The sequence below is a fragment of the Manis javanica genome, chromosome 15 (genome assembly GCF_040802235.1).
Source record: "Manis javanica isolate MJ-LG chromosome 15, MJ_LKY, whole genome shotgun sequence".
In the NCBI taxonomy this organism is placed as follows: Eukaryota; Metazoa; Chordata; class Mammalia; order Pholidota; family Manidae; genus Manis; species Manis javanica.
Genome location: NC_133170.1, coordinates 19,918,490 through 19,946,024, shown reverse-complemented (window position 1 = coordinate 19,946,024; position 27,535 = coordinate 19,918,490). Strand labels below are relative to the sequence as shown.

At 44.9% G+C, this 27,535-nt stretch overlaps 1 protein-coding gene across 2 annotated transcripts in view; it reads right to left on the bottom strand.

Moving 5' to 3' along the window:
- GRIN2B (glutamate ionotropic receptor NMDA type subunit 2B) overlaps positions 1-27,535 on the bottom strand; it is a 388,323-nt gene that overhangs the window by 32,090 nt on the left and 328,698 nt on the right. For both annotated transcript variants that reach the window (XM_073222983.1, XM_073222984.1), the window contains 5 exons: positions 15,996-16,198; positions 15,030-15,201; positions 14,670-14,823; positions 11,314-11,439; positions 8,531-8,760 (listed from right to left, as the gene is read on the bottom strand). In XM_073222983.1, the coding sequence (XP_073079084.1) occupies positions 8,531-8,760; positions 11,314-11,439; positions 14,670-14,823; positions 15,030-15,201; positions 15,996-16,198 (885 nt within the window). The remainder of the gene's footprint in view (positions 1-8,530; positions 8,761-11,313; positions 11,440-14,669; positions 14,824-15,029; positions 15,202-15,995; positions 16,199-27,535) is intronic.

Here is a 27,535-nt window from a genome sequence, read left to right as displayed (position 1 = left end):
CAGTGGGAGCAAAGGGGTAGATGCCACAGCCCCAAAAACTGCCCCGCAAAGGTGCTTGCCCGTACCCCCTTTATATCCTGTGGTTTTGTGGCTGCCTCCTGGCAGGTCCTGCCGGATGGTCCTGTGCTTTTGGTCCCAGCTGGATAAACAGAGTCCTATTCAGTTTGAATGGGCTCCGCAAACAACTGATATCAATACTCTGCTCCACACCAGCCGGTCCTGGGCAGCCACTCTTTCCTGTGTCTCCACAACTCAGTAGATCTTTCTCGAACTGACTGACCATATAATTTTTAAAGTGAGAACCCCTCGTCTTCCTCCTGCTGACAGTCAGGGCTGCCTGCCCCTTGAAGGAGCCTGCTTGCCTGCTTGTTTTCTTCTCACCAGTCAAGAAGCTCTGAGGTAGCCAGGGCCCCTGATGCTCTGGATCAAAGCCCCCCAGGTAGGACTGGCTTAAATACCAGAGGAAATGTCTGAGATGATACTTCACAGAGCAGGAGCTGTCTTTCCATGGCTCTCTGTGACCCCTGCTGGGGAGGGAAGCTCCACATGGAATGGAATGGCAATCTGAATGGTTGGGCTTCCCCAGCCTCGGGCCCCATTGGACCCCACTGGCCCTTGCACATGCCCAGCTATGCAGAGAGCTTCCAAAACTGTAACAGGCTGCACACAGTCCACTGAGACCCTTGCTCACACTTGCCGCATGATGAGGGCGGGCAGGGCAGTGGAATGCAGAAAAGCTGAAACCCCCATGAGAGCCCAGAGCCAGCCGGTGCCGCCATTTTCACCGTGAAGACAATTCTGACATCTCTAAACCCTGATTCATTTTAGGCCTGCTGCCTTGGGCCACATATAAATTTTCATGGCTGCGTTAATTTGTCTCAAAGGACTCGAACTTAGTTGCCCAAGAGTGAAACACTAATTCTTAATAAATCTTCAACCCATATGCCAAGATTTAGTGAGTATATAAGAGCTTAGCCCCCTTCAAATAAACATTTACTTCTAGCTTTCATTTTTGATGAGAGAGAAAAGGATGCTGAGGAACTCTCTTATTTTTCTTTCATGTAAATAAACATCAGTGAGAATGAAGAAACTGCCTTCCACAGACAGCTGAATGACCTGGGTCTCTTCTCTTAGAACCAAAGACTTGGCTGTAAGTAGATCTGAACTTCCGTGGGAGCCCCCAGAGCCACTTGCTCTTCCCAACCTGGGAAACACACAGCCTGACTGAGGGTGGAAACCAGACAGATGGGTTCAATGATCCTCCAGTTCAAAAAAGAGCCTACTCGCTTCTCCCACTCTCAGAGCACCCGAAGTTCAAGTACAGTACAACAGGCTACATGCCTTGATTTTTGTTAACAAAACTTGTTTGCTGCCAATGTCTGGTTTCCATCTGGGCCAATTCAATTCAATTCAGGTGGGGAAATTGTGAATTCACGCTCATACTAGTTCGCAAAGTTGCAAAAGTTTTAAAAACGTTATGGCTCCTGCAAGGCTTCTAACCCTCTCACCCTGTGAGGATGCGCACCTTTCTAGGAAGGGTCATGCAGAGTAGATCTAGCCCAAGATTGAATTCTGGTGATTTTTTTTTTCCTTTCCTTTCTTTTTTCTATTTTCTTCATTTTGTTTTGTTTCATTACACAAAAAGATGGTGCCACTAATACCAGCAAAATGAGACAAAACTTTCTTCTTTTTCCAAGTAAGAAAGACAACCTTCCTCATATCCATTCAGTAAAACTTATATTCTATGCACATGGGACACTTGGCTGCCTCACACAGCTTTGTAAACATCAGGTGCCTAATTACCCAGTTACATTGTTATCTTTATGTAGTTTTGGCAGATGGATATACAGCTATATGTGTGTGTGCGTGTATGCACATATGTATACATCTATACACATATGCACACACGTACATATATGAGTGTGCATTGCTGTGCAACAAGGAACATATGTTCGTCTACATGAAGACAGAGGACATTGATGAGAAAAATATCACCTTTTTATCTGATGACCAAATAAAGTCCCTTCCAGTTCTGTAATTTGAACAATGCCGCACAATCCAGACTATGAGAGGGGTGCAGTAGTAGTATTTCCCCCAGGAAGGAGCTATAGAAATGATACATTGTCCAAACACATGTCCTCAATCCCCTCTGACAACAACAGTACTACTAAGAGGCCTGGCAGAAGGTGATGTGCAAACGTGCACACAAATAACAGACCACATACTGGGGGAAACCAACAGTAATCAGGCTCCAGGGCAGAGTGAAGGGAGCACACAGTGACACTTAGGATTTTTATTGTCTCCCTAAAATTCATCAGCACGAAGCTCCCTCTGTGTGTACAGCACATCTCTGCAAACCTCCAGTGTGACGTAGCTCTGTTCTTCTGAGCAAAGGAGATTAAGGAGAGGAGAAACTGACATGGGTCTTGCTTTTCTGAGAGAGAAAAGACCCCAGGGAGGGGCTGGGGGAGGGTGACAAAGGCAGCTGAGAAGAATAAGAGAAGCCCCAAAACCTAAAGGGTACCATGAGCTCAGAATGCAGGAAGTAAGGTAGGTCACAAAGGCCCTGTGTTAGTGTCCATGGCTACCGTAACAAATCACCATGAATGTGTGGTTTAAAACAATACAGATTTCTTTCCACACGGTTCTGGAGGCCAGAAGTCCAAACTCAAGATGCTGGCAGGACAGTGCCCCTCCAGAGGCCTTGGGCAGAGCCCGCTCCTCGTCTCTTCCAGCTTCCGGGGGCTCTAGGCATTTCTTGTGGCTTCTACCTTCTCATGACCTTCTTCTCTTCTGTGTCAAATCTCTCTGCCTTTTCCTTAAAAGGTCACTTGTCACTGGACTTAGCATCGCCCTGGATAATCCAGGATGATCGTATCTTGGGATCGTTAACTTAATCAAATCTGCAAAGATCTTTTTTCCAAAATAGGCCAACATTCACAGATTGTAGGGGTGAGGATGCAGACATATGTTTTGGGGGACCACCATTCAACCCACTATAGGCCTCAGCAGTAGAGCCGAGGTCACAGGCGAGGAGTCCTGGGGGGGAAATCATGAGATGTCAGGAAGCAGGTGGTCATTCAAGGAGGGGGCCTGCTGGGGGAAGATAACTAGGCCATTCTCAAATGAAACTAGGACAGTAGTGAGAGCCGACCCTGGCGACAGACCCGGGGTGCCAAGCCCTAGGGCTGTGTCCTGGGTCCGTCTGGATGGGGGTCACCCTGGCAGGAATGAGGAGACTCAGTGCTTGGGGCAGCAGTCCATGTGCAGGGTCAGGTCGGCTCTGCTCCTTCAGGGACCAAGGGCAGGTGTCCCTTCCCCTGTCCACGCCTGTCCTGTGCCCGGTGACTCCCAGGGTTTTGCAAGTTTTCTTCTCTTGTTTCTTCCTCCAGAACTGCTCTTGACACACTGCCACAAGAGGACCAGTTGCCTGACAGCTCTGCAGGGCTCCCATGCAACAGATCCCACCCTTTTCTTGCCCGTCTACCTGGAGATCCATCCCAGACCCTCATTTCCAGCTCCCTCCTGGTCACACCCGCTGGTTTCCCTAGTAAGCTGTTTTGGTCCCACTATTCCATGATTTGACCAAGAAGGTCTGGGCCAGCATCAGAGTATGACAGATCAGGCTTGAGGTCAGCTGTCCCCACTGGCTTTCAGCCTAAAGTTAATAAGGCACGGAAAGCATTTGTACCGTGGAAAGCATGGCCCATTTCCTCGCGCGTGCTCAAACACCACCCAGACATTACACATCAGTGTAGCTGTGGCATAAACATGCTTATCACCAGGCTGGTTTGCTTCCCAGTACAGACAGGCTCATTTGTGTGCACACTGATTTAAAAGTCATGCACTGCCTATGTCCCAGAGGATGTGAGGTGACCTCCAGACTCTGTGGGACTTCTCAGAAGCTCTAGCAGAGCTACAGGGTCTCCGTCAGTTGGTAGAAGGCCGCCCGGATCACACTGTCAGTGAAGCAGGCAAAGATGGCTGCCCTCATTCACTAGATAAGCATCTTTTTGACATTTTAAACTTAATAAAGTTCCTTGAGGAAAAGAACTGCAAAATATAACATAGGTATATGTCACACGGGTGATAAAATGTGTGAAGCAGGATGTAGCCAGATACCCTTGGGAGCCCAGGGGCCAGACAGCAGCCTCCCGTGACTGTACGGCCTCTGCCTCCCTGCAGGCTTCCTTCACCCCATGGCTGGCCTCATACCTGACCCTTCTTTCTCCTGCTGCCACTCCTCCAACAGCAGCTTAAAGCTCAGGGTCACAGGCCCAGGCTAAAGTCAACATGTAGGCATTAGCCGGCCCAAATACTGGAAATCACTGGTATTTTCTGTTTAAAGTAATGCCTCTGGAAGACTTATTTTAAAAGTGCAAATGTTAAAATGCTATCTAAGAATTATGGATCAGTTAATCAGATAGCTACTTTTTAGTAGAGGAAAAGGATCTCACTTGTTACACTTTAACAAGGTCGAAGGGCAGGTAGGAAGCAAAGAGAGTGACTGGATAAAGCAAAGAGATCTGAAAAGGGTCACACACTGTTTAGGTGCTACAGGGAGCCAGGGACATCAGAGGGAAGATTACTTAACTTCTCTGAGCTTCAGTCTCCCCATCTACAAATGAAGACATTAATAGCACCATTACATAAAATAAGCTATGTAATGTATTTGGCATTATGCCTGGTTCGTAAGAGCTGAGAAATGTTAACAGAGACATTGCTGTTGCAGTTATACTAATAATAATGGTAATTTTTATAATTATCATCAGGAATAGTAGTAGAAGAAATGAGTCGTTTTGTTGGTGATAGCATTCTGTGACCAGAAAAGGGCTGCGTTAAGTGGAACTGATGTGAAAAGTCACTAAATCACAGGAAGAAGTGGGGGCAGAGATGGCAATACTGAGTCCTTAGCTGTCGGAACTTTGTCTGGGATTTGCTACCATGGGACATCTGGCAGAGTTCAGAGTCCAACACGTACGGACCCAAACCATGGCTGTGTCACTTGATAATGGGTGTGCCTACTGCCCAGCAAATGTGTCCCTTCCTCCACCCAGCTAGGCTCTCTGCCGTCTGCAATGTAGTTGGCAGACTGTAAAATGAGAAATCCCTCTGAAGAGGTGAGAAATATGAGAATTAGCATTGTGTGCTCTTTGTTAAGAGATGAAATATGTCACCAGCTTCCTTACGTTCTCCTCCCACTGGCGGAACTGATGGAATATACAGCAGGGCTGCCAAATGTTAGAACTTGGGCCCACATTTAGTTACAGCATGTAGCGGAATAATTCAGAATGCACTGATGTAATATGTACTAGTGCAAAATGGAAGCCATCCAGTAAAAAGGAGCCCAAATAGGTTTCACGGAAATTTCACTCTGAACATTCTGATTTTGTATCTTAACATAAATGATATCTGGGAACATTTTTCTGCCGTCAAGTTGAAGGTAATTTCTTAAAGATACACAAATTTTAAGGCTACAAATATCTTCCCATCATCACTCCAAGACCTTTACCATTTGACTTGAGTTACATGGAAAATATGATATCCATGATCATCAGAACAAGCTTAGGAACGCTTCTCCATTTTAAATGTTTCTTTCCTTGATGAAAATTTAATTTCATTGAAAAAAGAATCTTCAAAATCACCTCATTTCTATTCTCAACGTTATTGTTTTGACTACTTGCCTCTTTCTTTTTCTAAATTTATAGAACACACTTCCTCTCGTGCAAAGACAGTCCCAAGACTTTGTTTTCTTGAGATGTTTTGAAATAAAATTAATAAGAATTTTGGCATTTTAAGTGCACTGTCAGAAAACTCTCTTTCTGATTTACATTAGCGTAGCTAACACTGATACGCAGTTATATGTCATTAGTTACTTAAACGTTTTCTATAATTATGTAAATGATGTTGACACTTTCTGGCAGGATGCTTACACTTTACTATTTAGTAATTTGCAAAGTTCCAAAATGTATCCAATAACTATTTTCAAATATTCTCAGATTAAACAGCTGTTACAGGGTTCTTGCTCTCTGGTTGTTTCTTGGCCTATAGTTCTTCCTCTACTGCTCTGCACAGGAGGCTCTCAAGTAAATACACTGTCTCTCCCTCTCTCCCCATAGACTTTAATGAAAAATAATAATTAACTTATGGTCACTGCTCTGTGAGGCTCATGGTCAGATAGGGGAGATGCAGTCAGGTGCAGGTCACGGATTATTACAGTACAAAGTGGAAGACAAGTGCTACGATTAGTACGAATGACTGCCATGAAAAGGAGAGAATGGCTAACTGTCCAGTGAACCAAGGAAAGCTCCCCAGACAAAGTGATCTCTACGCTGGGTCTTGACATTTCAGTAGGAGTTTGAAGAGTAACAAAGTGAGGAGAAGCACAGGGAGAGGCCTGGCTGGGAAGAAGAGTGGTCAGGGAGGTTCTGGAATGCAGGGTGCAAGAACCGAAGCATTGGCTCATGAGACTGAAGACCTGGAGCACATCGGAACCACTTGTAAAGGCCTTGAAAGGAACACTAGGAAAGAAGTCATCTTTATTCTCTAAGCAATGGAGCTGCTCAAGTCCTTTAAGCAAAGAACTGACGGGATTTGACATCTCAGAACATAACCAACATGGTGTGGAGGACAGACTGGGCACAGCCTCTGTGGTTTAAGCAGCCTAGAATGATGTGTTTTTCCAAAACCACAGATGGGAAAACAATCTCTTATCATCTTCAATATGCTTAAAGAGGAAATCACTCAGTTGTTGCCAGGTGGCCTTTGAAGGTATGAAAAAGATAAATACAGTGGCTGAAGCAATTCTCAGAGACATGTAAAGAAAAGAATGGGATAAATATGATGGGTCCCCACTTAACAGCCCAGAGCTCCAGGAAGCCCTGTGACCCACCATGCCTCTGCCATAGCCTGATGCGGAGACGGTCTGCCATGCTTCTGGCAATCCACATGTGGGGTCCATCCCCCTTTGGCCACATGTGTGGCTGGGAATGGGCATGGTTCACACACCTATGCCATATCCAGGCACAGAGTCCTAAGGAAGTAGTTGTACTTAGCCCCACTACTGTCTGGGTTATAAAAACAGACCCCAAACTTGTTTGTAACAGAGGGTGAAGCAAGGTCTCTCATTCAAATTTTCTGAGAGTCAGGATCATAATGATGAAGGATATTGACGAAAGGACAATGAGAAAGAGAAAGGTGTAAAAATGAATTAACTAATAAATGCATGAATATATGAATAAATGTATAATAAATCATGTGCAAGAAGAGAGAAGTAAATGAAGGCTTAAAAACAAGGGAGAAAGAAAACACAGGTATTAATTTTAAAAATAAGGAAGAAAGATAAAGTAAAAAGACAAGTTAGAGCAAGAGATAATATGAAGAGGTGAACTAAGTAAATGATCCATAAATGTATATTTTTATTTTTTAATTTTTTTAAGAAGCTTATCCTCCCCATGTGCTTGAATGTTCTTGATGAATAGAGAGGAACAGATAGAGAAATCAGAACCTAGCCCCCAAAGAGACTATCTCCTCCTTTTCACTCACTTCAAACCATTTGCTAAGTGCTTAAGGTTTTGTCTTGGGGAAACCTAAACCACGTTGACAATCATTAACTATCTGACCTATCTAGTCTAAACACACACCCGTCTACATCTCATAGCTTCCCCATCATGGTTGGCTACAAAACATATCATTCTAGGCCACAGAAATCTCATTTTCTAAGTCTTAAGGAAACACGGAAAGGGAACTCTGTTGTAAGTGGAAGTCTCCAGAATTAGGTGGGGTGTCCGTGAGCCGTCGGGACCCTCCCTGCACGGAGCTCATCTCGCCAGTCTTGGGCCATCCCAGTTATTATGGCTTCATCTCCCACAGAAACTCTGAAGCTTCAGGCAGACCTAGAGAGTCAGATGTTTTGCACATCCTCAGCCAGAGAAATGGAGACCCGTTTCTTCCCCTGTTGGCACAGGCCAGCAGGGAGGCTGGCAACTGGTATGGGGGCCGCCCATTCATCAGCACCACACAGGGCGACTAGCATTCAGTAGCAGTTACTTCTCTTCAGGGCACAACATGAATGATCCTCCTGCTCAGCCCTGGGAACACACCAGCATACGAGGAACAAAGGGAGAGCCCACAGCCAAAATTCACTGGGAGGAAAATGAGGGCCATAATGGGCCGGTGCCTTCTGCGTGGGTGCACGGGGCGGCCCTCTAATAACACACCCAACGGCAGCCCTGTGCTGATGGGCCACCCAAGCATATCCAACAAGAGGTACCACATAGTCAGAAAACTGCTACCCTTATTTGCAGCCCAGGATGTACTAGTAACAGGCTTTCACAAATCATGAAGCAAATGTAAAGTACTATTATTTCAGTAGGGAAGCAGATTTCTGCTCCCATGTCCCAATTTAAGGAAACATATGAAAGAACCTTTAATTCTAAAGATTTAGAACATTAACAGGTACATGAGAACTCTGAGTATGGCTCAGCACAGGATGGAGCGAAAGATGAGAGGTTTCAAATGGTTCTCTTACCTTTTTGTCACTCAGGCCAGAAACCTGGTCCACATACTCCTCTTGGATCATGAAGGCAGCTAAGTTGGCAGTGTAGCTGGCCAGGAAGATGACAGCAAAGAAGGCCCACACTGACACCATGATCTTGGAGGTGGTCCCCTTTGGGTTCTGCACGGGTACGGAGTTGTTAAACACCAGACCCCAGAGTAACCAAATAGCTTTGCCGATGGTGAAAGACGGGCCACCTGGCTCTGGCATGACGAAAGGACAAGGACAGAAAGTCAAGACAGAGTCGCTGGCTCTAGAAACCTACAAACACACAGAGCAGGCAAGCTCCTGCTCAGAACAGGAAACCCTGTAAGAGGCAGGCCTTTTACAGTCAGTGTTGAAGTGCAGAGCTTGTGCTTCTCTTCCGGGACCCTCAGCAAGGCAGAAGAAGTTCTTTAGGATAAAAATTGAGGCCTGGGGTGTATGTGTGGGGGTAGGGATCTTGTGCCAACTAATGGTTACAACTCAGCTGGGGCCACGGAGGAGCCTGCTTCCTGTCCCCGTGTATATAGACCCTCAAGATCACATCAGAACTGAATAACAAAAGCGAGTATCCCACTCTCTCCTCACTTGTGTTCTTATTACCATTGTTCCTAAAATTTCTATTTGTATCTATCAAGAATGCATTTCAACTTCAGAAAAGGTCCACAAGAATGTTGTGGGGTCTTTTTCTACCATTGTCACGGACCTTCAGTATTCACACTGGGTGCTGGAAGGCTTTGAGTGCACTTTCTCCTAACCCTTCTCGAGCTTGTAGCACTTAGCACTAAATGTGTCGAAGACAGCTTGACCCCGCCCCCATGCCAATACCTCCCAATTGGCTTCCTATAGTAGCAGCTTCTGTGTAAGATAGTATCAGGAAGCCCAGGGACAGAGTCACAGAGCCTGGCTTTACCACCCATGTCTGGGGGCAGAAAAGGTGGACTGTCTTCAACTTCTCCCCCCTCAACCTTTACACAGGTAGGGCAAGGGCTACTGTTCATACATTTATTATATGACCTCACTGTTTTCTCTGCAAAATCTTGCCTGATGTGTAGGTCTGCATGCTGTCCCTCCACTGCAGGAGTAAACATCTGCCCACACAGTTTTATAGCCCATTAGCACAGGTCTTATGAGGCTCTCTGTGATCCTGCTAGCATCTGCCCAGCCAACTAAATCATCAGTGGGTACCTGTGTCGAGCCTGTGTCTAACTGTGCGCACACATCTGTGCATGTGGACCTTATTTCATGGAACAGATGTGTAGCTAAAAAGTTGTTTATGAATCAGTTTCATACATTGTAAAACACCCTGAGGAGACTTGATATTTAAAGTGGCCCCATGTTGAGTTCCTTTGTGACAAGCACCCTTTGGTAACCTGAGTAATGGAAAGCCCTGGTTCTGACTTTTGTGTCTGGATTTTTGTCTCCTTGGTTTTTTTCTAGCAGATTTAGTTCTAACTAAAGTTACACACTAACTTTAGTTCCTGACACTGAGAACACCCCCGTGTACTTGTGTGCTTCTAGGGTGCTTCCCTTGTTACTTGGAAGGCCCCTCAGGGTGGGAAGGAGGTCAGGGCTCCTGGAAGACCCTTCAGCACAGGCAGAAAGCCACCCGGCTATACCATACTGTGGTGACACACCAACTTCTATCCCGGAGTATACAAACCAAGTAAGAAGGCAGGTCTGCACCAGTGCAGTGGTGGTTCATGGCTTGGACTACGAATTCAATGGAAGCACTAGGGAGCTTGAGCAAAATACTGCTGCCCGGCACCCCATCCCCAGAGATTCCTATTAAAGTGGTGCGGGATGGGGTGGTAATTCTAACATGCAACCAAGGTAGAAACCACTATTTTGAAACATAGTGGCGCAAGCCCCACCCTGGACGTAGTGACTCAGAGTACTAGAAAATGAGCTCCAAGCACCTTGTCTTTTAAGTAGCCCATAGATAATTCTGATGTGTAAGCCGGGTTGAGAATATTCCACGTTGGAGGTATGCTTCCAAGATAAAACTCATATTCTAGATGGGAGAAGACTCAGAGAAAGTGCAGTATTTCCTAACCCTGGGAGTCTCAGGAAGTTTGGGAGGAGTTATTTACAAGGGTCTGACGGCCCCCTTCAGAAATCTAGTAAACTTTTTGTGAAGTCTTACGAGTGCCTCAAACACAGGGGCAGCCCCTTAAGTCTCCTGAGCCACCTAGCCAGAAAATCGGACTGGCCCCAAATAGTAGCTGTGGGTGGGAACTAGTGTCTTCTGGCCGTTTCATTTCAAACACCCCACACCTCCATTCCCTGGCAGAGGGAGCTGAGCCAGAGACACATGCTTTGGAGGTCTTGACCTCAGTGGTCATCCTGTGGCTGTACAGAACTCTCCAGCCACCACTGTCTTGCATGTACCCTGGAGTAGCCTGTTTTTCCTTATTCTTAATATATGGGTATAATCTGCCTTGTTAGTCCATCTGTTCAGACAGACTGCTCACTGCCTAAGGTTATCAAAATCATTTCCTCTGACATGTTTATTCTACATGTACCTACTGCCAGCTTTCGTCTCGTTTACCTAGAGGTGGAACTGGGCTTGGCATCAGGGAGGGAACATACAGATTCAAACTAACCTCTTAATTGGGGTATTTCTAATGAGCGACCAAGCTGGCGACAGAAGGCTGGGGTTCATTTCTATAAACAGATAAGTTAGGGAGGAGGCAGACAGCCCACGAGGAGCAGAGAGATTCAGCATTGAGAATGGTAGAAAGTGCGGAAACGCCACCACCGCAGCCCCTTACCTCTGCCGTCAGCGAGGCACCTGTTGTAACCCACGGGGCTGAAGTACTCGAAGACAAAGACAGCCACCGCTGAGACAATGAGCAGCATCACAAACATCATGACCCACACGTCGGCACTGAATGGCTCTGGGGAAGGAAAAATATCAGTGCTCAGGCTTAACACAGAGACCAACCAGATTCCGAGTAATTCACATATTCAGTCGCTCATGCAGCACATATTTTTTGGGGAAACAAACCACAAATATGTGGCAACTCCTCTCTGGATTAGGGAGGTGTTAAGAAGAGTAAGAGTAAGAGTTTGGAGCATCTCCAGTCCCCTGATGGGCAGATCAGTTTGTTTTCTTCCAAACACATGAGTAGGACAGCCTCTTGCCTGTGAATGTTTTGAGACTGTAGAGATGATCTTTGCCATTATCAGCAAATGGCGCAAAGGGACGAAGTACTACCTATGGCGTAAATGAGTCACATTGGACTGGCTCAGGGTTTACATTCTCATTTATATGGCCACACCATGTGGTGGAGACCTGTGAAAGCTTTCACCAATGCTCCTGAGCCTTCTGGGCAAATTCATTCTCAATAGACTTAGTGACTATTTCAGGGTTGAATTGGTTCAGTAATCATTATATACTTCTAGTAGACTTCCCAGTGTAGGTCTACTTTTTCAACCCACTTTGAGGTGGTGTATTACATTCTCATACACTAATGATGCCTAATAAAAGTCAATGTTAAAAAAAAACTCCATGGCTATTGGTACCTACAATGGGAATTCAGCAGGTGTCAGGGGAATGTGCTTTGGCTTTAATTAACAAAACAACTACAAGCTATTCCCTATCACCAGGTGACAGGGTTGATGGGCCAGGACCAGGCCAGAGAGCAAGAATGTTCTACACATGCTTTCTTTAATATCTTTAATCATTTCTGCTGAATCCTTTCCAGTTGATCTAAATCTCTCTGGCTTAGAGGTGTCCAGAAATTCGACACTATATTCCAGGAGCCATCTCTCTGAAGGCTTATAAAAAGGGACTCACTAGTCTGCCCCATGATACATGCTCCCTCAATTGTGTCTCAAAATAATTCTGGCCTTTTTAGCTGTCACATCACATTGTAAACTTGAAACTAAGTGAATTAATGTGCTGTTTTTTCTATCTTCCAAATCATTAATAAAGATGAAGTTGAAAAAGGGGGAAAATTGGCTGAGAATTAGAAAATATTTTTCTTACTTGAAAACATCTTTACTTTTGAACTCCCAAGAGAATTGTAAAAGCATGGTCCTTTAATCAATCTAAAAAGGACCTTGATAGGGCACACATCAAGCATGAAATATAAAACCTTTCAGTGGCAGCCAGTGATTTGAATGTGGAAGGTACAGTTCAAAGCCTCTATTGGGGAGTGGAGAAAACCTTCCTCCTAGGCTCTCACTGATCACAGTCCTACCCTGATTTCACTTCGGTCTAAGATTAGGGAATAACTGAGTACAAGCATCCCCTCTATGCTTTTTTCCCCAGGTGAGTCCCAGATAACTTTTTATACACAGAATACAACAAAAATTTGTCGTGATCTTTACTGTTTAGAAAGTACTCTCACCACATGTTTTATGTAATCCTTGTGAAGGCCCTTTTGGGATGGTTTTACCACATCTTTTTCACAAAGGAGTAAACTAAGACTCAGAAGTCAAGGTGCTTTTCAAGTTCAAGCTCAGAAAGTGTCAGGTCCAAGTTACAACTTGAAGTCCTTGGGGGCAAAAGCCTGCTTTCCCACTGTCTTCTAACACTTCTTAGTCTCTACCCACTACAGTGGTTCCTGATTAAGAGCTGAGCTCTGAAACAGCTCCACGTGTACCCTGAAGGCAGCCACATTGGGGCTTTCATCCTGAACCTGCCAGTTATGAGCTGAGAGACTGTTGGGAAATTGCTTGCCCTGTCTCAGATTCAGTTTCCCAAGCCATTTAGTGTCTTATCGAATAGTATTGGTGAGATACCCTACCCAGAGGGTGTACAATAATGCATGACACACCACATGGAAGTGTTCAATAAATGTTGGCTTCTCTTACCCCTGTAGTTAACCAGTTGCTACTCCTCCACACACACACACACACACACACACACACAGACACACACACACACACTCTCTCTCTCTCTCTCTCTCTCTCTCTCTCTGATATTTCCATGTCATCCTAGGACTATGCTAATATATCACTGACTCTTCCAGTTTAGAAGCTGAAGTTGGTGCTATGCTGACAAGGTTAGAATTAGAATGTAATTTTGTTCCCATCTCTTAATGTTCCAATTATCCTTGTAAGTGAAAACAGCAAATAAAATACATAAAGCTGCTATGAGGACTGATGCATATAGTGTGGTTTATCTAATAACATCTCACATAAAACTGGCAGGGCCAGAACTTGCCTCCCTGTAAGAAGGGTTAGCTGAGAAACTTGAGTAATTTACAGAAAAATTCTTTGGAACCTGTAATTCCACTTTATAGTGCACTTATTGAGTGATCCACCTCCCTTCCCCCTGACACACACCCTAGATAGAGCTTAAAGAAATGTGAATTACTGTCTATTTCAATGTCCTCATGAAAAAAAAGGTTGATACCCTTTAGGGAGATTGTGACTTGTCCAAGGGCTTATAGCTTGTTTACGTCCAAGCCAGGCTTTCTGTCTCTTAGCCCGGGGCACTACTTTCAAGGTGACATTTTATTTTTCAACCCCTTGCTCTCATAGCCCCTGCAAAAAATATGGGGTGTGAGCTCATGAAGACCTCATCTAATTGAAATCTTGGCCTCATCTTCCCTGGTCTTATATCATAAGACTTATAACTAAGGCTTTGACGCGTAAGTGATTTCAGAGAGTGGAGAAGCACAGGATGGCTGGGGGAAGGATGGGCCGGGCGAGAGCAAGAGTCCAATCAGCTTTATCTGTCAAAGCCTCAGAAAAACTCAAGTGAAAACAGAAAGCCTCTTTTGGTAGATAATTAAACATGAATAGGCATTTCAGTGATATCCAGAATTAGAAATTATTAAAGCAGGAAGTAGTCTCAGCGATCAGCTAGTCGACATGCCTTCTGCGGGTGAGGAGTCTGAGTCCCAGGAAGGAGCAAATTTGCTCAAGGTCAGATGATGAGGAAGTGGCAGGAATGGAACTAAAGTAGGATCCCTGATCACCAGGCCCGCACTTTCTTCTTAGGTATTATGTCATCTGAATTTTTTGTGTATTGGGGGTTCTTCAGTGTTGGGTTTGAGAATGGTCCCTTTGGAAGTCCCTAAAATGGAACCACCTCCTGGCTGCAGCAGTCTGTCCACGTGTTCTCTCATTTGTTCCTGCAGGACAGGTATCGTCCTGATGTCCATGTCCTTACCTAAGAAGGCAGAAGGTGAGACAGTCCCGTTGCTGCGTGACACCATGACACTGATGCCAGTCTCTATGAAGGGCACAGAGAAGTCGACTACCTCGGATCGCTCCTCATTGATGGTGAGTGATCCCACTGCCATGTAGGCCCTCTTCATTACCACCTGGGGAGAAGGGTGCAATGGCCCAATGAGAACTTTCAGGAAGGTGAGAAAATATAGCCTGGCAGTGGTTTCCTTGGTATGGTGGGAACGAGAGAGTATATTTACTATTTTGTACTTTCTTAATTTATAAAGCATGCATTTTTTTTGCATTTAAATGAAACAAAATAAATGGAAAATGGAAATGGCTCTGACTTCCTGGCACTCACCTCTCCAATCATACCATTCCAGGTTCCATTGATCTTCTTACCATGCTTGCCATTGGTAACCAGGTAAAGATCATAAGTGAACTTCACAGATTTGGAAATTTTCTTAAGGATGTCAATACAGAACCCTTTGCAGCATTTTTTGATGTAACCTGGCTCCTCATCTGTTTTATTCCTAACCAATTAAACAAACAAACAAAACAAAACAACAAACAAGCCAAGGCTTTAATACAAGAGGCAAATATTACCTTTTGCCATTAAAACTCCAACCCCAAAGCAGGCCCCCTTCACAGCTCAGCATGGTGTATATCAGACCCGAGGGAGGACATAAATCAGACCACAGGATTGCAATTCTCTCATTAGCTCGTCACACTGAACCCTTTTTTCTCACAATCTTTAATGCTCTTCTTAAGTACAATGTACATGAGGGAAGTATGCGTATCCTAAGCATTCAGTTGGATGGATTTGTATACACTGAGCCCACCTACTTGACCAGCACCAAATCCAGATACAGAACAGTTACCAGTACCTTAGAGGCCTCTCATTCTCTCTTCTAGGCATTTTCTGCCCTCACCAAAGAGAACCATTAATTATCGTGACATCTAATGCCATACATTAGTTTTATCTATTTCCAAAAATGTTTCTAAATCTCAGAAGTTCAGAAAATTCTGGCCCAAGAAAACATATTTCAACACCAATATAAACTTAAATCTCCATGAACTTGAGGTCCTGGTTATGGAGGCCAGGGAAGGCACAGACAGGTTAGCGCAATCAGCAGTCATTCTCCAAGGTCACGATCTGGACAGAACCAGACATCAGACCACAGGGCAGTCAGCAATTCCATTGCCCAACAGTAACCAAAAACTGGACATGATGCCCAACTATCTCTGTGCCTCAGGTCCCAGGCCAGCCAGGACTAACAGCCTGACCATCCCATGCCACCCGGAGCCCGTGGGAAAGTTGCCTTACTCGGAGATGATGCGTTTTTGGCAGGGAACTGTGTTCCTCATGCAGGTTCCACTCAGAGGGTCCACACTCTCCACAATGACAAACGGGGCCTCTTCCAGGGTCACGATGCTCAGATGGTCATCCTCCTGCTCTTCAGTCTCAGGACACATTCGGGGCCACACGTAGTACTTCATCTGCAAGGACTTGTCTTTCCACTTCCCCACCTGCACAGGGGCAAACAGAAACCTCAGAAACCACTGGCAGAGGCCCTGGCAGCCTCTCCTAATGTTCTCCAGGCAGCTGGTGAGCAAAGGCAACAGACACATGCATTGTACATGATAGACTTTTTTTTTTTAACCCATATGCTCAAAATGAGACTGCTGCATCCAAATCTCAGAAAGGTAACATACACTTGCTCACCCACTTACCAAACATTAAAAGAAGACCTACTGTGTGCTCAGCACTCTACTAAGCCCCATGGCTCAAAGAAACATCTTCCTGCCCTTCATCAAGCTCATACTGAGTGGAGGAGCTAGAAATGTAAACCAGTGTCTACAGCTTTGTGTGATAAGTACTATGACTTAAGCCTGTACCAAGTGCTGGGAGGGTGCCAGGTCCCTGCCCTGGGTGGCTGTCAGGTTTTTCTACTTAACTGTAACAAGGAGCATTATAGTGAGAGTGGCAAATAGCTTTGGAAAGGTCAATGGGATGACTGGAGCAAACGAGCCAGAAGGATGTGTTTTGGCTTGTAGCAGGGATCCAGTGGGAAGCCATGTGGGGAAGGGGGTAGATTTGGATTGGAATAAAATGATGAGTCAGGATTAAAGAATATGGACACAGCTTGGCTGGGAAAGGGGGTGTTGCTGGACCTGGGGGAACACACGGGTCAGCACAGATATGCACCTGCTGGGCTGGGTGGGAGCCCCAGGATGAATTGTGTAGGTGTCTCAGAGAGCTGTCACATATGGCCACACAGGCTGTGCCCCAACTTCAGGGAGCACCATTCATGTGCATTCCAGTAGGAAAGGCAGATGCCCCCAGAAATCATTCATGTGGTGGCCCTGATGTTGGAATTAGGGGCTGCAAGCTCCTGCATTTCCCCATCGACAACTCCCTCCATGCAGCGACCCAAATTAGTGAGGCCAGGTGAGGCACCAAGACTACAAAACTACTGAAGTATTATCTACATAAACCAGTAAGGGACAACCTATGGGCAGAGCTGCACACATTTTCAAGCAAACAGGCTGAGACTTCCTTATTCATGCAAAACCAAAATTCTCTCCTGTTCTGTTTCTGCTTTTGTCTACACTTAGGTTCCTACCTAGTGCCTCCCTGGGCATGTTTCCTGTCTCCCTCCAACCTGTCTAGTAGGTGCTGTCTATTCTTTGCCCCAATTAGTCCTGCACAGCCACTGCCTTGGTTTTACTGTATCACTGGAACACAGGCTGCAGGTGGTGTCCTGGGCTGTCTTGTTGGGCATTAACCCAGATGTTCATCTTCCCCCAAGTGTGCCAAATGTATTTTACTTCTGGGTTCAGAATTATGCATGAACTGAACTGTTGCTTTCCTGTATATATATAGTCTTCTCTGTACTGTTGGCCCTGATTTGGTGTAAGTCTGTTTTTCTTCATACTGCTAAAACGATTTCTAAAGCAGAAATGTCCACATCACTTCCCAGATATAAGGAGATATTAGCGTCTTCTCCTAGGGGTTGGGGGAGGTGGGTGTAGGAGAAGGGAGCTGCCCCACTGGCCCCTGATGTCGGATCACCCCCATCTCCAGCCCTATTTACCCCAGTCTCCAAACTGTTATTTTCTGCATGTTCAGTGATGTGAAGAAGGTTGAGAAGTCCCAGAGTACCTATTTTTATTTATTCTTTCACTCCTATCATCTTTTTCTAATAGGCCCTTTGGAGTTTTTCTTTTAAATCTAAATTTATTCTCTTCCATCTTTATTGCTACTAGCCTACCCCAGCAGTCCAGTGCGCATTCTGGGATTACTGCAGACGCTTCAAACCTCATGTATGGCTCCCCCTAGAGTCCTTTGTTGATAACTGCTGCCAGATGTCTCATAAAACATTGTTACATATACATTGTTATGAATAAAACTTTATTATGCACTTCCTTTTCAAGAATTTCAATAGTCTTCAACTGCTCTCAGGACTGTATCCAAACTTTTCTCACTTTGATAGCCAAGGTCTGTGCATTGAGTCCTATTTACCTTTGCACAGTTCACTTCATTATTTTAAAACATGAATCCTTTGTTCACGCTGGAAAAGGAAGTTGTCAGTATTGGGAGCTAATACAGGTTAATCAGGAACAGGTTTTGACAAGCTCACTGAATGTTTTCTTCTGACAGATTTACTGTATCTGAAACAGAAATGCTGCAGACACAGCATTTGGCCAAGTTTTTCATGACACCCTAGTAAACAAGGTGGAATATAATATGGATTATTGTTCACTTTGATAGATTTGAAAGGAGTTCAAAATCTGTATCCAAAGAGGAAAAAAAATGGTTGTTTCATGAATCAGTGTCGACTGGAAAGAGGTCTCTAGTGACAAGTCAGGAGACTGTTCTTCGGTGTGGCCTCTGCAGTGTTTCATAAAACAAAATAGAAGTGAATTTCACAAAACTGCAGATAACACAAAGCTAGACAGCACAGAAGATATTCTGCATTGCAGAATCAAGGTTGGAAGCATTATGAACTAACTGGAATAATGGACTGAACCAAATGGCATGAAATTTAATAGTATTTATACTTGAAGTCTAGCATTTAGAATTTTAAAAAGCCAACTGCCACAGTACTAAAAAAGGAGATATTTCAATTAAGAGCAGTGTATAAAAGCTATTGCAATAACAAATGGTGTATTTATACATTTACAGCATCTGGTACATGGGGTGACAGGAGGGCATGGTTGGTCTACTCTACTCTGTGGGTATCATGCTGCAGCTGGAAAACCAGGTTTTGATCCTGTAATTCTATGACCAAATGATTTTTGTTTATTAGATCACTCTTATTTCCCCAACAATAATCTGTTCAATCTAGCATCCCAACTTCCTGTCAAGCTTGCCGAATTATATCCTTGCTTCACTTCAATTCACCCACCAACAACTGCATGCCACTCTTACGCCAGGCATGGGCTATGTTCTAGAGACAAGAATACCAGGTAGCATTGATGGGGGGCTTAGTACGTGCTAGGAACTGAACATTCTAGTAATCCTATTCATCATCACAGCAAGCTTGTGAAATGGAGAGTATTATCTAACATCTCATTTTATGGATGAGAACAGAGGGCTTGGATGACTTGCCCACAGTCTCATGGTGAGTGGGTGCACTGTCAGGATTCGAAGCTGAGCAGTCTGGCTCCAGAGCTTGGGCTCCTACCCATTACACTGCTTCTCTGACAGTGAAGGAGGAAGTCATAAGCCCTATCCTCCAAGGATAGTCTAGTGGGGAGACATGATCTCTTGACAACTACATCAATTTAAGCTTTGGTAATTACCCTAATAAAAGGTATAAATAAAGGACTCTGGAATTCAGGGGAGAAGGGGTTATTTTTGAAAGGGTCAAGGAAAAGCTTGATGAAGACCCTTGTCTTTGAGCTGGGCCTTGAAATGTGATAGCCCCTTCGATGCAGAGTCCTTATCTGCTGAGGCAAGAGCAAAGATGCGGAGCCCACCAGTGGCTCAGTGGGAAGACCAATGCTAGTCCTTGACAGCCGAAAGGCACGAGGTGTGCGGAGAAATGGTCTAGTTCAGCTCTCCTCCTCCTCAAACACTCGGTCACTACAGGTGGTCTCTGTTACTCTTGAGAGCTGATCCGTTGCATTCATCTCTTTCCAAGGTTTTCAAAGGCATTGGGCTGCCAGCTTGAACCTGGCTGTGGGCACCAGGAGATTGGCAGACCCTAAGGTTCAGGGCTTCTTTGGCTCACTCCTGCCTGCAGGTGTCAAACGTGCACCAGCTCACACCGCTCCTTCATTATTTCCCCAGGGACCATGTTCTGAAAGTCCCTGAGTTTGTCCCTTCCGAGAATGTGTCATCAATGGAGAAGGAGAGGGGACCCCAGCAGGGCATGGCCACTATAAACGCTGCTATAGTCCTTGCACAGATGGCAAATAATGAAGGCAACCAAATCCTTCATTATTTCATGCTATTTACTACCTTATTGAGTGACTTCTTAATTCACGTGTCGTGTTTCCGAAACTAAAATAGGAACAGATCCCTAGGGATTTCTGTGATTGTGGACACATTTCTAAATTTGAGTCTGTTTCCGCATCATAAGGTAAGGGAATGGTCTCTAAAAAGCCTTCCCCAAAACTCACGATCCAAGGACCTCTTTAGGACAAAGGCTCTTTACTAGGCTGCCATCAGATTAGAGCCCAGTGAATGGTACCCAGACATGGTGATTTCCTGAAGGCAGGGAAATGTCTGATTTGTTAATACAAAATACTAGCTTGTCTTAAAGTCATAATTCCTTTTTACTGTTTCTTCAAGGATGACTGTGATGAGAGGGAGAAGTATCAAATTCCTTGAGGAGTGAAAGGAAAACCGGTTTTAAAAATGAAACAAAACCACAGTCCTCTACGAATATCATATTCTCAGTGCCAAGACTCAGTGGTCATGTTAGAGAGCATGGTTGGTTACCCAAAGGCAAGGAGCGAGGCAGTTAGCACAAGCGAACACCTAACATTAAATACAACTGGGGTGATGTATGTAGAATAAGGTATGTTTCAATCACTTCTTCCTTTAAGGGGGAGGACGTAGAGTGAAAATGTTGCAAATGGGAAAGTTTGTAAGAGTAATTATGAGTGGTAAATAAAGAGAAGCCTGGGACACTGACAGGAACAGTCCTGAATGCTTTTCTAGGCTGTCCGACCTGGTGTGAGTACGCCATATTTGAAATGAAGAGAGTGGTAGAAGAGAGACATGAAGTTAACAGGAGATTTTCAGAGAAAATCCAGTGAAAAAACTGAATGAAGAATTCAGAGTCAAGATTAAAATATGATCAGGAAAAAGAAGGATCTTAAGAAATAATGAAGAACAAGTCTGTACAGTGCTCTGAACTCCTTAGAGATAAGCCACTAAGCAAACATCATTATGACAAGCACATTTAACAACAACATCTGTCCATAAAAAATACAGTTCTCTGCCATACTAACATTTAAAAAGATCTCTTGAGGACTGAAATCATCTTTCTCAAGAGAAAAACAAATCTCTGATTAGTTTTCTTAGGGAAAACACAGTCACATTTGGGGTTTCTCATTCTCTTAGTCTAAGGTGAACACCTGCTCAGTTGGGAATTTCTCCTCACAGGAAGTCCACCTTACAAACCCATAGCATATTATTCCATAAGCTTTCCTTTATGAAAATTCTAGAGAACCAATCTGGGGTGATTTAAACTTTAAAGTCTTCCATTTGTTAACAGGTTTCCTCCATTACCACTAGTGAAATTGGCACCAATTAGCAACCTCACAAGGCCACACATAAAAAAAAAACCCCAGGGACCATGTTCTGAAAGTCCCTGAGTTTGTCCCTTCCGAGAATGTGTCATCAATGGAGAAGGAGAGGGGACCCCAGCAGGGCATGGCCACTATAAATGCTGCTATAGTCCTTGCACAGATGGCAAAGGACATCCGTCTTCCCAGGCTGCCTGTCTCATCTGCACAGAAAGTCATTGTTTAAGTTCCTGAAACAAAAGCACTTATTAGAGCCTCTTTAGGTGTCAAAGGTTATTTTTCAAAAATCAAAGCGCTTTTGCTATTCACTTGAGATGACATCTAACACTTATTTTACGCCTTCACCTGACTTTTAAAATGCAAAATTTAAGACTGCAGGTTTTGGACAAGCTGAAGGAACAGACATACTGTCTGCAAGGCAGTCCGAATCTGCATCCCATTCCATCCCAAAGCAGTGCCACATCAGGTGGCTGTCTGTCCCCAGTCGTGTGTCAGTGCCACCTTTGGGCTGGGAGACTCCTAACAGAGCGGCAGGCTGAGAACAGGAGGGCACCCCCATGTCTCCTCCCCCAAAAGCCACACATCTTAGTTTTGGGGATTTTTAAAGGTCGTGTGTTGGATAATACTTCGTTTTGCTCAATCTTCATTTTTCTGTGTTAACCTCCTTCCTTCCTATCATTTGTAACCAAGTGAGTATTCTGGTGCATGGCCACTCACTCTCCACAGGCATACAAAACACACATACATATGTATGGAAAAAGGGGTGGATAGATGTGTGTGTGTGTTTCTCTGAAATCAGATCATAAACATCTCTGCAACTTGCTTTTCTCACTTAGTTGCATATCATGGGCTTACTTCCGATACAGCAGATGGTAGATCTAACCCCTCTTAATAGCTGCATAGTAGTCCACAATAGTGAACATTCCTCAGTTTATTCAGCCATACCCTGACTGATAAATATTTAGGACATTTCAAAAAAAAAATAACCAAAATACATAATAAATACCTTGGTATTTCTAAGGCATGCAATCCTTAATAATGAAAAAGCAGACTAGAAGGATATTTATGTTTTGAAATGTTCTCAAAGTTGAGGGGAATACTTTACCAAAGGTTTATAGCAACTGAAATTCCCATCAGCAAAACACAAGCGTGCTCTTGACTCCTGCCTCACCAGCACTGGGTTGTTCCCACTATCAAGCTCTCACCAGTCACAAGAATGAAAACTGGAACCCAGTGGTTCTAATTTTCATCTCCTTGGCTCGCAATGCACTACAGAACCTCTACACCCTGTTTTGCCTTTAGATTGTCCTCTTTCACATCCTTCACCCATATTCTATTGAGTTGCTTGTCTTTCTTATCTCTTCATGTGGAGTGCCTGGTGGTGTGTGATAGTAACCCTTTATTTGCTGGATATGCTTGAAATATAGACTCTGAAACTTATCTCCTGGTTTTGGTCATTTTTTTAGGCCCAGAATGTTACTTCTGCTTTTTTTCTTTTGAAGGAAAATATGTCTTTCAATTCGGAATGCTTGGTTTCCAAACTGACTTCCAAAAACATGATCTATCCCATTCTCAAAGTGTTCTCTGTTCTTTCTTTCTTCTTACTGTCACATGGAGCTTCCTCTATACTGTGTGTGACAGGCATGTGGCTCTGCTCCCCCTGTGTTATACATAGATTTCCCTCTGTCAGCTCTGTCTGTATTCCTCAAATGTTCTGCAACCTTTTTGGCCCTTTTTAGGCCTCCTCACCTCCCCAGTGCTGTCCCTGGTTACCCTTGCCCAGAGAAAAAGCTCTATTTGATCTTCTGTAATAATTTTGTGGGTCAACTGCTCTTTTTGACTGTTGTATTAAAATGTTATCTATAGTTTGATACCCAAATTCCTGTCTCCGAATGTGTCTTTAAGCACTCTAAAGCAGGACCTGTATTATTTTACCTCTCTCTGTCCCTTGGACTAGCTAGAGCAAACGTGTTCTCAGTAAATTACTGATTGACATCACTGGGGGTGAAATATATCATACCTTCCTCAAAGCCCCCAGTAGATATCATCCCAGCGTTCTTCCATGAAAAGGCCATAGGAGGTAAAGGCCGCCTCACATACTGCCTCTCCTCATCTGTCCCTCTTCAGCTGTCCTGATTACAAAGCTGCCCTGGACGGACGCAGCTCCATGCGGATTGCTGTAAGTAAAATGACATAACCTGCTCTACTGCGTCCTTAACAAGGCCACCAGAATTCTCCCGATTATTTGCATAGTCGGTGACATCTCCGTCTAGAAATCTAGTGCTTGAAAATGGCGTTTGCAAATCACTTTCCTATTCAAATTTGAGCCATGACCGCTTTGGTCTATTACTGCTTTGGCACTTACTCAGCTGGGGACTGGTGGCTCTGGGCACCCATGTGGCAGAGAAGCCTGTCTAGCCATTCTTGCCTGGCACCTGTGTGGGTCTGGTGATGTTGAGACATCAGTTACTAGCTCAGGCTTCTGCGGCTCTCCCTGGCTGACCTCTGCCTCTCCACGAGAGCTGGGGGCTCCCTCGGGACTGTGCATACCCACTGTGGCTGCAAGCCACCACCTTCTGCACGAGCCTTGTTCTCCACTTACTCCTCTCCTCATATCTCCTGCTCTGGAGAGTGACAGACCGGGAAAGTGGTGAGCTGGACTACAATCTGGTGCCAGGAATGGAAGTTTTCCCTCGGCACCAGAGAACAGTTGCAGCCATTTAAGAAAGCACCAAGAAGAAGGAGAACACTGGCCTATGGAGAGAGAAGAACAAAGCCAGAGATGATGAATGAAGCCCAGGTTAATACTAGAGTACTTGTAGCTATTATGGGTCAGACCCTGTGCCAGGCATTCACTGGCAGTTACCTTTCTTTGTCACTAATTCCCCAAAAGTCTGCTGTTGTTATGCCTGCAATGTAGATGAAAAAACTGAGGCTCAGTGAGGGTCCAGGGTCTTATCCCTGATCTGACTCTAGAAGCCCATGTATCTTTCAACAGGCCATGATGTTAAGAGAATATGCTTGACCTCGTTATCCCTTACGTTACTGTGATCTGAGATGGGCGAGTCTGTTTCAGCCCTGTAACCTCCCACCCTCACCTCAGTCTCCCAGAAACTATGAATGATGGGTGTCTCTAAAGGTTTCATGGCAGGTGGCAATGGGAGTCTGCGGGGGGCCTGACAGGCAGGATGCTGGCAGGTGGTAGTGGAGGCAGGACACTGACAAGCTGGGTGACCTGCGGTGAGTTATCCCATCTCTCTGTGCCTAGCAAATGTTAGCTTTAGCAAAGTATTTGTTTTTCTTTCCTCCGCCTGCCCCCCTCCCTAGTACTACTATTACATCTATGATTGAAAACACTGGTGAAATTCAGCAATGCACCTACCCTTCTCCCATAATTTTTTGCTTGCAAGTGGTAAGGGGACATTGAACAAACAAACTCCAACTTCTCAAACTTTTAACTCAATCTATTTCAAAATGTCAGGGTAAGTAAACTCCATGGAATTCTTTCAGTTCCACGCAATATTTTTATTCAGGCTCAAATAAAAACAGAAATAGCAAAGATAAAATTGCTATAACCCTCCTAGATTTTCCAAAGGCCTTGAACCCAAAGAGTCCCAGTGAGCCAGGTGCTCCCTCTCCATAAGCTCCTGCCGAGGATGAGATGTTTGTTTTCGAAAGGGCATGAATTCTTGTAGGGCAGAGAATTTTGTAAATATTTTGCCACACATGCTTAAATAGATTGAAAGATTCGACATGTTTTTCTGAAGTATCTGATGCCTCCCTAGCTCGTGGGTTAGAAATCTATACCCCAGGGTCCCCTCCTTGGGCAGCGATCCTCAGAGTCCCACCCTGGCAGCTAGAAGGGCTCAGTTACGGACAGACAAGCTCCACCATCTCCTCTCATCCACCTTCTTCCAAAAAAGCCCCTCTACTTAAACACCAAAGCTGAATCCTGACTCATCCTCTGGGATGAGCAGGATGCAGTCAGGGCCCTCTCAAACTTTACCAGTCCCTGCGCTGGACCCACTTGCTCTGAACCAACTTCGTCCTATATCACAGGGCTCTAGATATGTGTGCCACATGTGCAAGCCTTTGGCTGGCTCCAGAACACAGCCCAGCATGGATGCTGCCTGATGGCTGTGTGTGGGCCTCAGGGGTGCTGCCACAGGTGCCAGCCATTGACACTGTTCATCTCATCACTGTCTGCCTGCAGCCTCGAATGCCAAGCTGTAAGCGTTTAAATATTCGTAGTGTCTGACCATTCTCAATGGGACTTCCTGCATTTGAGCACCAGTGTGGCAAGGTCTTCACTAGTACTTGTGTGTATACGCCCAAATGTATCATGCATGTGCATATGTATGTATGTGTCCATTCATTCCACTACTTCATTCTAATTTGTCATATTAGCTAAGTACCTAGGCTTTGAGGGCCTAAGTCCTGGCTTTGGTTGTGTGTGACTGGACAAGCTACCAAACCTTTTAAATCCTGTGCTGTGGATGGCTGCTATTTTGTCTACCAACAGCCCTCCTCTGTCTGACCCCCTGATTCGCTCTCTCCCCCGACCCCTTTTCTTAGCTCAGTCTCTCCTCCTTCTGTGAACTGCTCCTTTCTCAACTCCAACCACATGGTCCCTGTGGAACCTGCTACACCTCCCAGTCCATCCCCTGGCCCACCTACCACTGAGTGGCTGGGGGCTGGGGCACCTGACTGAGTGGGTCAGACCTTTGGGATTTTTGGCTTTAGGAACAAAAAGAGTGTTAAGTCAGTCTCATCCCAACAGAATAAGATGTAAGATGTAAAATTCAGATGCTATGGGCAGCCATATTGGCACCTATGGAGAAAACCGGCCTATGGAGGGAGAGAATGAAGCCAGGGGCCAGAGGAAAGTATATACAATGAGGAGGAGCAAGATAGGTGAGATCATCAAAGTGTGGACTGGTAGCTATTCTGGGGCTCAGTCTCAGTGGATTCTGTGGATTCTGGTGAGACAATCCAGTACCCTTACAATAAATTTGCCTTTTGTTTAAGCTAGTTCAAGGTGGATGTCTATTCTTCATAATCAAAGCAGTTCTCATAAGGCACTGTTTATCTCACCTCTATATGGCAATAGGTAATGACTACCTTTATGGGTTTTTGATGAAAATTAAATGAAATAATGTACATAAAATGCTTTGCAAAATGCTCGAACATGGCGAGCACTTACTAAATGACAATAGTGGTTGTGGTAGTTATTATCAACTTTCTGAAAACACCTTAGGGGCCGAGAAATTGGTTAGGTCACCAGAGAAAGGCAGATGGCACCGTCATTCCTAAACAAGCACTTGCCGGCATGGGGTCAAGGGAAGGAGAGGCAGGCGGCTTCCACTCAAATCTCAGAGTTCGGGGTTTGGGAAGAGCCAAGCAGCTAGAGGTCCTGTTGTCAAGTTTGACAACTTGTGGCTGCATCTCCTACCTCTCAACTGGGCTATGTGGACAGTCACAATCTCTACAGCTGCAGCCAATCTCTCTCAGAATGGTGTCTGGCATCTTAGCCACTGGCCCACATGCCAAACCCTGCCGCCAGGTCCAGTTGTTTCCATGCCTTCTGCCTCACTTTCTGTTCTTCATGCTCTCCTTCCATAAATCCAATCCTCCTCCAGCATTCAGAGCTCATAACTAGAAGGTTCCTATAAGATCTCTATGTAGGAGCCCCCAAACCAAGCAAGGGGGAGAAGCAGGATTTGAATGTAGGCAGCCTGACACCTGAGTGTTTTTTTACCACTCCTCTATATTGCCTCAAATATTATATAAGACACATAGGAACAGTATCAGGCATGTGTTAATAATGCTCAATAAACGGTACCGATCCAGAATGACCCACTTGTCCTGTTCTCGTTAAGCAGCCCCACATGCCCTGGGCCTGCCAGCGCATTAGAGCTCCTAGGGGGCAGAGCAGCAGGAGGATGAAAGGCACAAAGTGGAAGCAGTACCACCATCTGGAAGGCTCTGAGTTGTCATGGGAGACCCTGGGGGCAAGAGAGAATTAGACTGCTCTTCAAACAGTGTTTACTGGACTGATCCCAGGTTGCTCTGCCCTTTGCCTCCTAAGTCTCATCAGATCCT